The sequence below is a fragment of the Eptesicus fuscus genome, chromosome 5 (assembly GCF_027574615.1).
Source record: "Eptesicus fuscus isolate TK198812 chromosome 5, DD_ASM_mEF_20220401, whole genome shotgun sequence".
NCBI classification, from domain to species: domain Eukaryota; kingdom Metazoa; phylum Chordata; class Mammalia; order Chiroptera; family Vespertilionidae; genus Eptesicus; species Eptesicus fuscus.
The window spans coordinates 92327587-92339851 of record NC_072477.1 but is presented as its reverse complement, the minus strand read 5'-3'; the positions used below and the strand labels follow the sequence as shown (position 1 = coordinate 92339851).

Below are 12265 nucleotides of genomic sequence, written 5' to 3'. Positions count from 1 at the left end.
TTGTGATGAGGGCACCCTAAAAGTTCTGCAGAGGCCCGCAGGGATGGGGAGGCAGGGAATGTGGGACATGGCACCAGGTGCTCTGGGTCTCCCCGACCTGCTTCAAGCAGCCCCACCCTCTTTTACCTGTTAAACATATTGGGGGTTCCACAGGGGAGTGCATTAAACAAAGCATTTCATGGGGCTAAGGGCATGATTCTGGAGACAGACAAACCCTGGTTTTATCCTGGTTCTGTCACTGAGTAACTAGGTGAACTCCTCAAATTCCTCATCCATAAATGGGAAACGATAATAACTTTCTTGGGACAATTAATGGGACAACATACAGGAAGTTGGTAACATAGTGCCTGACACACAGCTAGCTCTCCATAAATGACACCTACTATTATTGGCCACATTCCTAACCTCAAGAGCCACTCTTACTGTACTGTCTCCTTCACTCCACCACCAAAAAAGGTGAGAACTGACATGAAAGCTCAGGGACATGGGGACATAGTGGGCCATGGTGCTGAGCGTGGAGCTTTAGAGAGAAGCAGAGAAGAAACACTCTTATTTCCAAATGATGTGCTTTTTTGCGGGCGTGGGGTGTGTGTGTGCGCGTGTCTTTCTTTTACTCTCTATTGGACCTTCCATTTTTTTTTAATCCTCTCCAGAGCATATGTTTTTTGCCGATTTTAGAGAGAGAGAGAGAGAGAGAGAGAGAAGAGAGAGAGAGAGAGAGAGAAACATCAATCCGTTGCCTCCAGTAACCCCAACCGGGGATCAGGCCTGCAATCCTTTGGTGTACAGGACGATGTTCTAACCGACTAAGCAACCCAGCTAAGGCTTGGGCCTTCATTTTATTGGAGGCTTCTTCCCACTCCGAGAACTCCGGCCACAGAGACAGTGGAAACATTAGAGCTTGGAAGGAGGCCCAGCTCCCAAGCCCTTTGAGGCCAAACAAGAACAGGAAGGTACCCAGGCAAGGGGGCTCTAGGGGGAGAGCTCCCCATCTCAAACACGGACCCATCCACTTCTCAGGAAGGAGAATCACCCTGTGACCAGGGCCTAATTCTCTCACTTGGGAAAGTGGGAAGGAATTTTTCAAGTGTGTCATTTCTGAGGAGACTCTGGGGGCCCTTGAGGGGGCAGCTGTTCTCAGGAAAGCCACTGAAAACAGACTCAAAAGTTCAGAGATCTAGCCTGGCCAGGCGTGGCACAGTGGTTGAGCATCGACCTATGAACCAGAGTTCATGGTTCGATTCCTGGTCAGGGCACATGACCGAGTTGTGGGCTCGATCCCCAGTGTGGGGGGCACGTGCAGGAGGCAGCCCATCAATGATTCTGCCTCATCAATATTTTTCTCTCTCTGTCTCCCTTCCTCTCTGAAATCAATAAAAGTATTTTTTTAAAAAGTTCAGAGATCTCAACCCTGCTCACTTGGCATGGCTACTACACCTGCACTTCATTTTCTGAAAGTTGTAGAGCTGAACCAAATAGTAAAAAGAACAGGCCGCCCTCGCCAGTTTGGCTCAGTGGATAGAGAGTTGTCCCACTGACTAAAGGGAAGGATTCAAGGTTCAATTGATCCCCGGCCCTGGAGGCAACCAATTGATGTGTGTGTGTCTCTCTCTCACATCGATATTATCTGTCTCTGTCTCTCCCCTTCTCTTCCACTCTCTCTAAAAATCAATGGAAAAATATCCTTGGATGAGGATCAACCAAAAAAAATATTTGTTAAATGAATAAATGACTGACATTGAACACTTGAAAAATATACGGTTCAAATTTATATACTACAATAAAAAAACAACAACATTCAGTGTCAACAAAGAGATTTTATTAAGTGTTTCTGTTATTGTTCTGAATAATAAGTTCATTAACTGCCTCATTAAAATACTTTTTAAAAGTGCCTTGCTACCAGCTAAGGTTTCTTCAATGATCCTTGAACTTGCCTGGCTCAACTTGCTGGAGGAAACAGATCTTTGGACAGGAGATTTGGGTTTGCTCCAGGTTCTGCTGTTTATGAGCAACTCACTTTAACTCTGAGCTTGTTTCCTCTGCTGGGTAGCAGGACTGATAACACCCACCCTAACTACCTTGCAAGAACACTGTAAAAATCATGAGATGACAGATATGAAAGCAGGATCTGAACTGCAAAGTGCAGCCCACACTGAAAGTCTGGTTATAATGACCCTTATCCTCTGCTGTGGCTCACATCACCCCTCCCACCTGCAATCTTGTCCAAATCCCCATCATCCAAATCTCTCCACAGTTCAAGGTCTAGCTTCTCAGTAACTCTCCACCAGAACCGGAACTGGATCCTTCCCTTCCAACTCTGCCTTTGCCCGCTGCCTTAATGGTTCACAACTGTCATTCAATTATCCGTCACACAGAAAGGTAGTACAGTGGGGTGTTTGTAGCTCAGGCGGACCTGCAGGGGATCCCGGCTATAGCATTTGCTATTTGAAACCTCTAGTGCCTACCTAGCATCTCTAAGTCTCATCGACAAAACCGGGACGATAATGACTCTTACAGATTTGCTCTCAGAGGAAATGACATCATTCTCATAACGTACTCAACTCAAGGCTGTGCATACAGTAAGTGCTCAAACAACTGTAGGTGTTAGGACTACTTAGTCTTGTTCCTTCACTGTGTCCTGAATTTGTCCTATCTCCCCAACTGAATTTTTATCCTTGAGAGCAGGGACCCTGTCCTATCCATTAATTTTGTTACCCCCAAACCCACTTCCATTTCAGAAAAGTGCTCAGTTCACAGTTTTCCCCTACAAACACCTGTTGAATTGATTAAAGTGAATTAAGTTGTTCTCTAAACAGTGCTCAAATCTTTACAATGGTCCATCACAGCCAGCTCGACAAAGTCAATGCGCTCAGGGTAAAGGAACTTACTTATGCTAGTCCTACTATCACACTAAAATGTGTGATACCCAAAGCACACAGCCCAGCTATTCCCACTGCTGAGTTGTCCTCCCATGTCGGACACCCTACATAGTCAACAGCCTAAAGATATTGCAGAGAAATAGATTTCCTGTGGGGACCTCTGCAAAATTCTGAGCACTCTCTTTTCCCAAGACATGACTTTAATCATGGGTGACACACGTGTGAACACGGAAAATGCTGAGCAGCAACCTGAGGGCCATGTTTTAGGGCTGCATTATGGGTGAAACAGTTCTTCTGGTGTTTTGCTAACAAACTTCCTTGGATGTCATAAACCTCCCGCCGATCTCTTTACCGTAGTAAGTAATATTATGGATAGATGCTGGTGACTGACAAAACAAACATGATTTAACTCTATGTTTTCAGAAGAGTAATTACAAACTAAAAAAAAGGTCCATTTTATAACAACGTCCACAACAAAATTCTTAATTTTACATGCTATCCATAACTATTCCCAATTGCCCTAGAAATTATGCTTGTATAATCACTTGCTTTTCCACTTAAAATACTGACCTGGAGATAAAATAAAAATGTTCTTAGGAACTATATCAATTCTTGCCCAGAATGAATGAAAGACTGAAAAGTAACCCAGGCACACTTTCATGCTGTTCCGTCTTTCGTCTCCTGATGTCTGAGGCCTTCCTGCCCAATCTGGAAAGCTTATCCCAACCCTGGTCTGTCACTGACCAGGGTAGCAAAAATCTTCCTAGACTCGAGGTAGGAAAAATGAAAGCAGCAATTACTCCCCCTTCAAGAGTGTACATTTTACTGAATTTTGAGCACTAGTATCTTCTTGTTCTTCATCCTCCACTCTCTCATAACCAGAATTAACCTACTGTAAAGCATCCTTACTATTTGCCAAGTACACAGCAGACAGGGGGAGAAGCCTGCTTCACTGGAGCATACTAAACCAAAGTCATGCTGCTCCATTTTCATGATAAATGTAAGTTTTTTACTAATAGGCAAATTCTTCGTTTCAAATGGATAAATCGAGTGGTATCTAGATATAAAATTACAACCGATCAAGTTGAGGGAAACGAAAATACAGAATTCCATCCGATTAAGTTTAAGAAACTGGAAAGAGTACAATTCCAGAATATTCTCTCTCTGGGTCATAGCATTTCACTTGACTATTAACCTTTTGGTTTTTAGTTCTCTTAAGAGTAAACAGGTGCTGAGAGCAATGCTAGCCTCAGTAATATTCTCTCCCTCGATGGAAAGATCCATGTGCCTTCAATGACCACTCGTGTAAGAAATGCTATGTCCCTCCTATTTTACCTCTATTAAGTGTCAGTTCGATTTCTCGGTCCTTTGTCACCCACCCTTTCTCTTCCTCAAAGCAAAAAAGAGAGATCCTGGCGACAGACCACTATGCCACCTGGCTTTCACGTTGTTTTAATTTGTAGTACTAATCACCCTGGGTCTGAGCAGCAATCTGCTTCCTTAAACTCTGTCAACTCTCCCCTATTCTGACCTTTGCTTTTATTCACGCTTGCCCACACTTTCCCCCATTCTCTGCTTCCTTATTGTGCAGCATCCAGTCCTCTCCCTACCAGCGGTAGAGAGGCGTCCAGGATGGGCAAGGTCATAGCCAAATGCCACCATTTACTCTCCACTCTGATTTTACAGATCCTTCACTCCTAGAGGCAGAATCCTAATTTTGGGCTCCAGGTCTGCAGATAAGGAACTGCACATGCCAGGTACCAAAAACTGCACGTGGAAAGAGTGGCAACATTTTGGGCTACCTACTCATTCACCATGCAGCTACATTTGTCAAAAGGTCTCAGAGATGCTGCTTTTGCTCTCTGTCCCGGAGCTGAGCTAGGAATGAGGACAGTGAAAGCAAAGCATGGCCAGTCTCTGACCCCAGATGTTGTCATGAAAAGAACACAAAGCCAGGAAAATGAGGAGCTGCGCAATGATAACTCGCACTATCAAGAGGGGGTTAGGCAGACAATCACACTTTTATTTTCCTTGCGCTTTTTGACTGTAGATTTAATTTAATTTTGTCATGGCAGGATTAGCAACCAGGCCACAAAGGTGAAGGGACATAATAATAAGACAGCATATTAATCCTCTATCCCACCCAAGGCAGGAGCGAAACCAAACAAATAGCGGCTTCCTGGAAATTGAATTTCTGTTATCCAGATGTCAAAGATGTAATACCCCAATTACACAAACTATTGCCAGTGAAGCGTGCCAGCGAATATGCAATGTAAATGGGGTGAGCACAGAGCGACAAAACTGCCCCGTCAGCATCTGGCTCTGGAAGTGAGTGATAATTAGCGCTGTGTGTAGACACTAATAAACATTTATGTCTGAAATTACAACTTCCACCAATGTTAATAAGGGATATATTGGCAATCTGTAAAATAAAAGGTCTTGAAAAGAATGGCATAACATTAAGCAATGGCGGACATTCCCCATTCGGGCACAGCCCCGTTCCCCCGCTAATTGCAAACGGCCACCTTGTTTCACTGAGGAATTAACTGACTTAAGAACCTACCTAAAAAAATGGGTTGTGTCTCTTTGGCCTCCCCATTGACATCACTGCTGAATTCTGACATCTTATATACCTCATGGTGATAATCTGGGATGAGAAAACAACCAAAAATTAGAATTCTAATGACCTACACAATATGAATAAACAATATAGACTAGAACCTCATTCTATCTAGGATGGGTAATCTATACTTTATTTTACAGATATAATTTTCCAGAACTCGGTCAATCACAGAACTTGTAGTTACTAATAATATCTAAAATTTTGCTTACTCTGAAGTACACAAACTGGAAATATTACTTTGACTTTAGAAAACAGCTTTGCTTGACCACACGGTTTTCAGAGTAAATTTGGCCCACAGATGCCAATTACTAGGCTTCTTTTCTTTCCAACGACAAGGATGTTTACAGGGAGAAGAAAACCATGCCCAAGCATAGGCCAGGGGAGGGTTCCAAATGGATGTCCACAACCCATTTTCCTGAGCATATGAATAACAGTATGCTTTAATTACCTGGTACTCTCAGTTTACCCAGAAAAATCCCCACCTTTAAGCAGCTTAGAGGCAATCACACTGGAAAAATACTGACTTGTTATTTCAAATATAGTATAATTGGAATAAGAAAGCAAGATTTACATCTTTCACACAAGTGAGTCTTCTGCATTCAGCTACTGTGCTTTAATATGCAATAGTTTATTTTCTAAAAAGCACCTGCAGAGATAAGAATCAGACCCATAATTTAGGGGGGAAAAGAAAAAAAAAAGGAAGAAAAACTTGCTATGTCAGTCAACTTTAAAATACCATACTTTACAAGTTTCTCTATAGAGGCTACTGTGCTTTCACAAGGATCAACTAGGTAAGCAGAGAGATGTTCCTTCTTAACAGCTATTTTTATGGCCTTGAACCTCACAGGACAAGGTCTACAGAAGTACTCTCACTTTTAAGATAAAGTAGTAAGTTCCCTGAGGTCATAAATAAGTAGGCAGCCTACATTCCTGAATGAATCAGACAAATAGGCCAATCATACATGGAGAGATTTTTAAAGTACAAATGACTGAGCAATCAACACTGCTAGGAAAAAAAAATGTACATAGAAAGAGGACAGAGCCAAATATTTTGAATTCATAAAACTATTTCATTAAGAAGCGTCAAACTAAAGCAGGGGAAACAGATACAAGTAGATCTTCAAAATCTGTAAGAAAACCATTTTCAGACCAACTGAAAGCAAACTTTATTGACTTTACATGATAGTTAGGATAGCTTGCAATTGCCCTCTAATTTTCACCAGCTTATACGTGCCTCCCCCAGATGGTTAAAACAATTGCCTTGCTCTCTACTCTGATACCAAAGTTAGACAAAGCAACCAAGGAAAAATGGACAGGTTCTGTGGTTTGGTTTTGGCCTCAAGTTGATTCAAAGATATTTAAACCGAGTGGTTCTAAACTCAATATTAGGACTTGTGACATTGCCATGAAAAAAAGTCACCTGCCTCTCTCTCATTTAAAGTGACACGATGCATTTCCATAGACATGTGTTACATCTATTCTTAAGTTCTGACCATTTTTTTTTAAAGAAGGTCAAATCAGGAAAATAAAGACTCTAACAAGTAACTGAACACACTGTTCAATGGTGACAGGATTCAACTTTCCCCTCCCCTGATAAAACCAGCCAAGCCCAGACACTGCGGTGCACACCTGTTAAATCATCAGGAACTGACTGGTGGTTTTTTTTTTGTTTTTTTTTTTTTAATGATACTTATCTGACTGATAAGTGATCTATTCTAAGATACCTTTGCAACTCAAATAACGTCCGGTTATTTGGAACGATTTCGGAAATCGACAATTCTTGTATGGGTTTGTACGGCTCCTGAGCTTCTTGCTCGTTCTTAAAAGAATCACCTCCACCCTCTTCCTTTTTCTCTTTGGGGGTAAAAAAAACACCCCAAGCCCACAATCACTGGTCGGGACCGGTGTCCGCACGGCCTGGTGAAAGGCAGTTCGCCCCCAGCCCCCAGCCCCCAGCCTGGCCGCGGGAGTGGAATACCAAAGAGGGCTCCCCGCTCCCCAAGTGTCATTGTTTGCTAATTTCCTTAGTGGCCTCCGACTTGTTTACCTGGAATAACAGCCTCCCGCCTCCCCCGGACAACTTTGCTCGCCTCCCGGGGTGCGCGGCCGCGGCCCCCGCGGGCGGGAACTCGGGGGTCCCGGAGCCCGGCAGGGGCGCGGGCCGCGCGGGGCTGTGGACGCGGCGCCACGTCCTTGCCCGCCCGGCGCGCTCACCTCCGCTGGGCAGTTTGAAGCTCTGGGATTTCCTGCTCCTCTTCCTCTCGGAGAACTCCATGGTGCGGGGGCAGCGCTGCGGCCGGGCGGCGGGTCACCGGCGGCGGGGGCGCCGGGACCAAGGTCCGTCTCCGGGATCCGCAGGGGGGAGGCCGGGGGAAGGGAAGAGCCGCCTGGAACCCGCGCGGGGGCTGCGGCGCGCGGGGCTCGGCGGGAAGCGCTTTCCCGGGAGAAGTTGCCCCCCTCCCGGCCGCCGCCCGGGCCCCCTCCGCACGCCCCCCGACCCCGGCTCCTTCCCGGCTCCGGGGAAAACGCGGCCGGAGCCGAACTTTCCGTGGGGGAGCGAGTTGGGGGCGGGGGCGGCGGGCGCCCCGGGGTGTCGCCGCGGGCCGGCCTGGGCGCAGCTCGGGGCGCGGCGGGGGCGGCGGCGACGGCGAGCGCGGCCCCGGGGACGCGGCGGGCGGGCCGGAGGCGGCGGCGGCGGCGGCGGCGGGTGCGAGCCGGGTCGGGGCGCTGACCGCCCCCGCGGGAGGAGGGGCGCCGGGAGGGGGCGGCGCCGCCGGGACCCCGGGGCCACCTGCTGGCGGAGCGCGGCCGCGGCCATCCCCGGGGCCCGGGCCGCCGCCACGCACCCACCCACCCACCTGGCCGCGCGCGCCCCGAGGCGGAGCCGGAGGCCGCGGCCCCCTCGGCCCGGCCCCGCCGGCTCCCCCGGGGTCCTTAAGCCGGCGCGGGCTGGGGAGGGGGGCGCGAGGGGTCGTGGCGCTGCCGCTCGCCGGCCTGTGGCTGCCGCTCCCTGGGGTCGGTCTTGTTATAAACAGTCCTGGGTGTCTGGGATCCTCCTGGCCAGCCCCTCCTTGCCTTCAGATCCAGGATGTCCAAGGGCGAGACTCACTGGTTTTAGGCAAGTTTTAGGAAAAACAAGTACCGGAAACTAACCCATCTGTGCTCTGCAAGGAAACGAAGAGATTTTAGAATTTATTGGTGAGAAGCGTATAGAAAGTGAGCTTCAATTCTTCACCCCAATGCAAGGAGGGATGTAGGAAAATCCAGAGTTATATTTAAGTAGAGAACTTGGAGCGGGTGGAAGGGTGAAGTGCAAAGTGTGTTGGGTACTTGGTCGCCCTACTGTCTCTTAGGGAAGAAACCGGCAAGGCAGGTGCATGGGACGCTGCCACTCGATGTAATAGTGCCACAATCATTGGCATAAACAGAAATGCTTTGGCAGTTTTATATAATATTCTTTTCTGGGGAGCTAATACCTTTAAGGTGGGAATGGGGAAGAATTTTACACCACCTGGGAATGGCAGTACAGGATACAACAAGCCAAAGTGATCATTAACAGTACCCGGCCAAACTGATCATGTCTAGACCCAAATACAGAGAGTCAAGAAATGGACAACAAACACATCCACCACTGTGGCAAATTCAGGCGGCCCCCAAAGAGTAAAGGGGAATAAGGGGAAAGGGTATGTTGATAAATGGGGTAGGTACTGAAATGAGACAGCCACTCAGGGTCCACGTAGTGAACAGGGATATTCAGAGTAGGACAACTGGGAGAAAGGGGGAAGTTGAAGGCAACTAGCAAACCATACACAAACTGGGAAACCAAACTAAGGAACAAGGTAGCCAACCCAGGAGCAGAAGCTGGGCCTGGTACGCATCCTGAGGTCTTAGGTGCTATGCTGCTAGGTGCCGCGGGAACTGTTCCTTCAGTTCCTTAAAGCAAACCCTTGAACAGGAGGTTCTTAACCTTTTTGGTCACTGTCTCCTTGGAGATTATATTCAAAGCTCAGGGCCTTTTCCCTAGAAAATATGTATAGGACAAGCAAAATGTTGTATAGATTTCTTGGAGTTCGAAGACCTCCGAAAGGGGGTAGGAGGGATTACCCTATTTGGTTCTCTTCCTCTTTTTTTGCTTTCATTCTTTAAAATCAGGCAGTTAAAAATTCGAAGAGGTTTTGAATATTTCTAAAGAAAAAAGCATAGAATTTTGTTCCCCAGGCTCTTTTGTTCTGGGACTCTTTACTCTTTCTAAGTAATCTTAACCCTCATTCTTTAAACTCGCTTTCTCTCTCTCTCTCTTTCTTTCTTCCTTCCTTCCTTTCTTTCTTTCTTTCTTTCTTTCTTTCTTTCTTTCTTCCTTTTTTGTAATGTTTTTAAAAATGTTATTCCAAAAGCCATAAGGCTGAGTACTATGCTGATTGAGGAACATTTAGGGTCATTCATGCATTAGAGCATAAATGAGCTTTTATTGTGCTTAAACTAGGATGAAATGATTGAAGGTGCCGTACCAAGAAGCACATCCCTAGGGGAGATATTAACAACTTAGCATTTTCAGTTCAAATGAGAATATGAATTTCATTTACTGAAGAAAATATTTGTGATATAGTTAAGAAAATATTTCAAATTAGTAATGTTTTAAAGTAATAATCATTTTCCTTGAATCTTTTTCCTGGCTCTCCAAAGATGGTCTATGAGCCAGTTGATTTCCAGAGGCCATGGGTCAGGTTTGCACTATTGACATATAGAGAATACATATCAACAGATATTTATTTATTCTCCACATTTTGCAAACCACATTACCTGACTATAGCAAAAATGTTTGTATTCATAATAAGCATTAAGTAAATGTTAATTATGATATTTAATAAAAAAAGATTGTTTCAAGTGGTAGGGATCTGTATTAGTTGCTTGAGCTGTCATAACAAAACACAATAGACTGTGGCTTAAGCAATAGGAAGTTACTTTTCTCATAGTTCTGAAAGTGCGAAGGTCCAGATCAAGCTCTAGCAGTTTCAGTTTCTGCTGAGGGCTCCCTCCCTAGCTTTTAGATGGCCACTTCTCATCGTGTCTTCACATGGCAGAGAGAAAGAGAAAGAGAAAGAGTTCTGATCTCTCTCTTTTGATAAAGACACTAATCCCATGATCAGTGCCCCATCCTCATGACTTTATCTAAACCTAATTCCCTCCAAGTGGTCCCATTTCTAAATACTATCCTATTGGGAAGAAGGGCTTCAAAGTGAATTTTGGGTGGACACAATTCAGTCCATATCAGTATTGTTTTTGTAATTGAATCTAGTTTTTGTGTTGGGATGTCTGGGAAGCCCTGTAAAAGATGTACTAAGGTCATTTCTCTGCTTCTATAGTTCAAAGCCCTCAAACGTTTTAGAACTGTAGGTTTGCATGTTATTAAATATTCATGTCAATATATATGTCAAATATTCTGTGACTTCATGTAAGCCAAACTTTGTATCATATGACCATTCTAAAACTCAGCTGATTGTAGATAAAGTTTCAATGTAGGTTTTAATCTTGGACAACGACAGGTAATTTGGCCAGAAAACATTAAGTAATCTTAACCCTCATTCTTTAAACTCTCTTTCTGAAAACTGTCTTGAAAGAAATAGCATTATGAAAATTTCTACCTTTATTTAGAGATCTGTCCAATAGAAATATAATCCAAGCCATATATGGAATTCAAAGTTTTCTATTAGCCTCATTAAAAAAGAGTAATTATAATCAGGTTAAATTCATTTTAATAATATATCTTACTTAATCAGTATATTTAAAATATTATTTTGACATGTCATAAATATAAAATATTAATGAGATCTTTTACATTCTTTTTCTGTTATGAAGGCTTGAAAATGGTGTGTATTTTATACTTAGAGAATACATCTATTCAGATTAGCCATGTTTCTTTTTTTTTTTTTCCCATTGATTTCAGGGAGAGTGTAAGGGAGGGAGGGAGGAGGGAAGAAGGAGGAGGAGGGGAGAGAGAGAGAGAGAGAAACACATTGATTGGTTGCCGACTGGGGCAGGGGTGCATGCAACCCATGTATGTGTCCTGACCAGGAATTGAACCAGAGACCTTCTGGTGCACAAGATGATGCTCTAACCCACTGAGCCACACTGGCTGGGCCAGATTAGCCATATTTCAAGTGCTAAATAGCCACACGTGTCTAATGGCTACCATATTAGACAGCTAAGATTTAAAAGAATTCTGTGATTTGATCCATAGATATTTGAACCAGATTATTGTTTAATTGTTTTGTCAATAACTCTCAAAATGGAGGAGATAAGCTGTATGGTATTTATTGGGCATGAGGCTGTTTATAAATCTTTGGAGTCTGTGGAGATGAGAATCCTGTTACTAAGTAGATTCTAGTATCCTTCTGGGAGATTTAATAATTATAAATATTAACTTTTCAGTTTTATGACAGTAGTCCATCATAAGGCTCGTGGAAAGAATAGCTATCCCTACTTTAGTCCCAATTTATTAATTTGTTTTTGGCCTAACTCAAGTTTTCACTTTCATTTGCTTTATGGGTTTCAGTGTTTGTAATTTTTTAAAAAGGGAGCAGTATTTATAATGAGATTACATAAGTAAAAATGAGATCTTGGAATGCTTCAAAATGATATTACTTTATATTTATGTGGGGCTATTCTTAAAGAAACATGAGGATATTTATACATTACCTAATACGTTCGTTTAATTACTATATGAGGTTGCTAGATACTAATATTCCAGTTTTGCAAATAAGGA

The 12265-nt window shown here is 44.2% G+C and overlaps 1 protein-coding gene across 1 annotated transcript in view; it reads right to left on the bottom strand.

Annotated features, from left to right (window-relative positions):
• Window positions 1-7777, bottom strand: part of BEND7 (BEN domain containing 7) — an 88367-nt gene extending 80590 nt beyond the window's left edge. Inside the window, exons 1-2 of the mRNA XM_054715653.1 lie at window positions 7717-7777; window positions 5443-5526 (exon numbers count right to left, since the gene is read on the bottom strand). Coding sequence (XP_054571628.1) covers window positions 5443-5526; window positions 7717-7777 — 145 coding nt within the window. The remainder of the gene's footprint in view (window positions 1-5442; window positions 5527-7716) is intronic.
• Between the last annotated feature and the right edge of the window lie 4488 nt (window positions 7778-12265).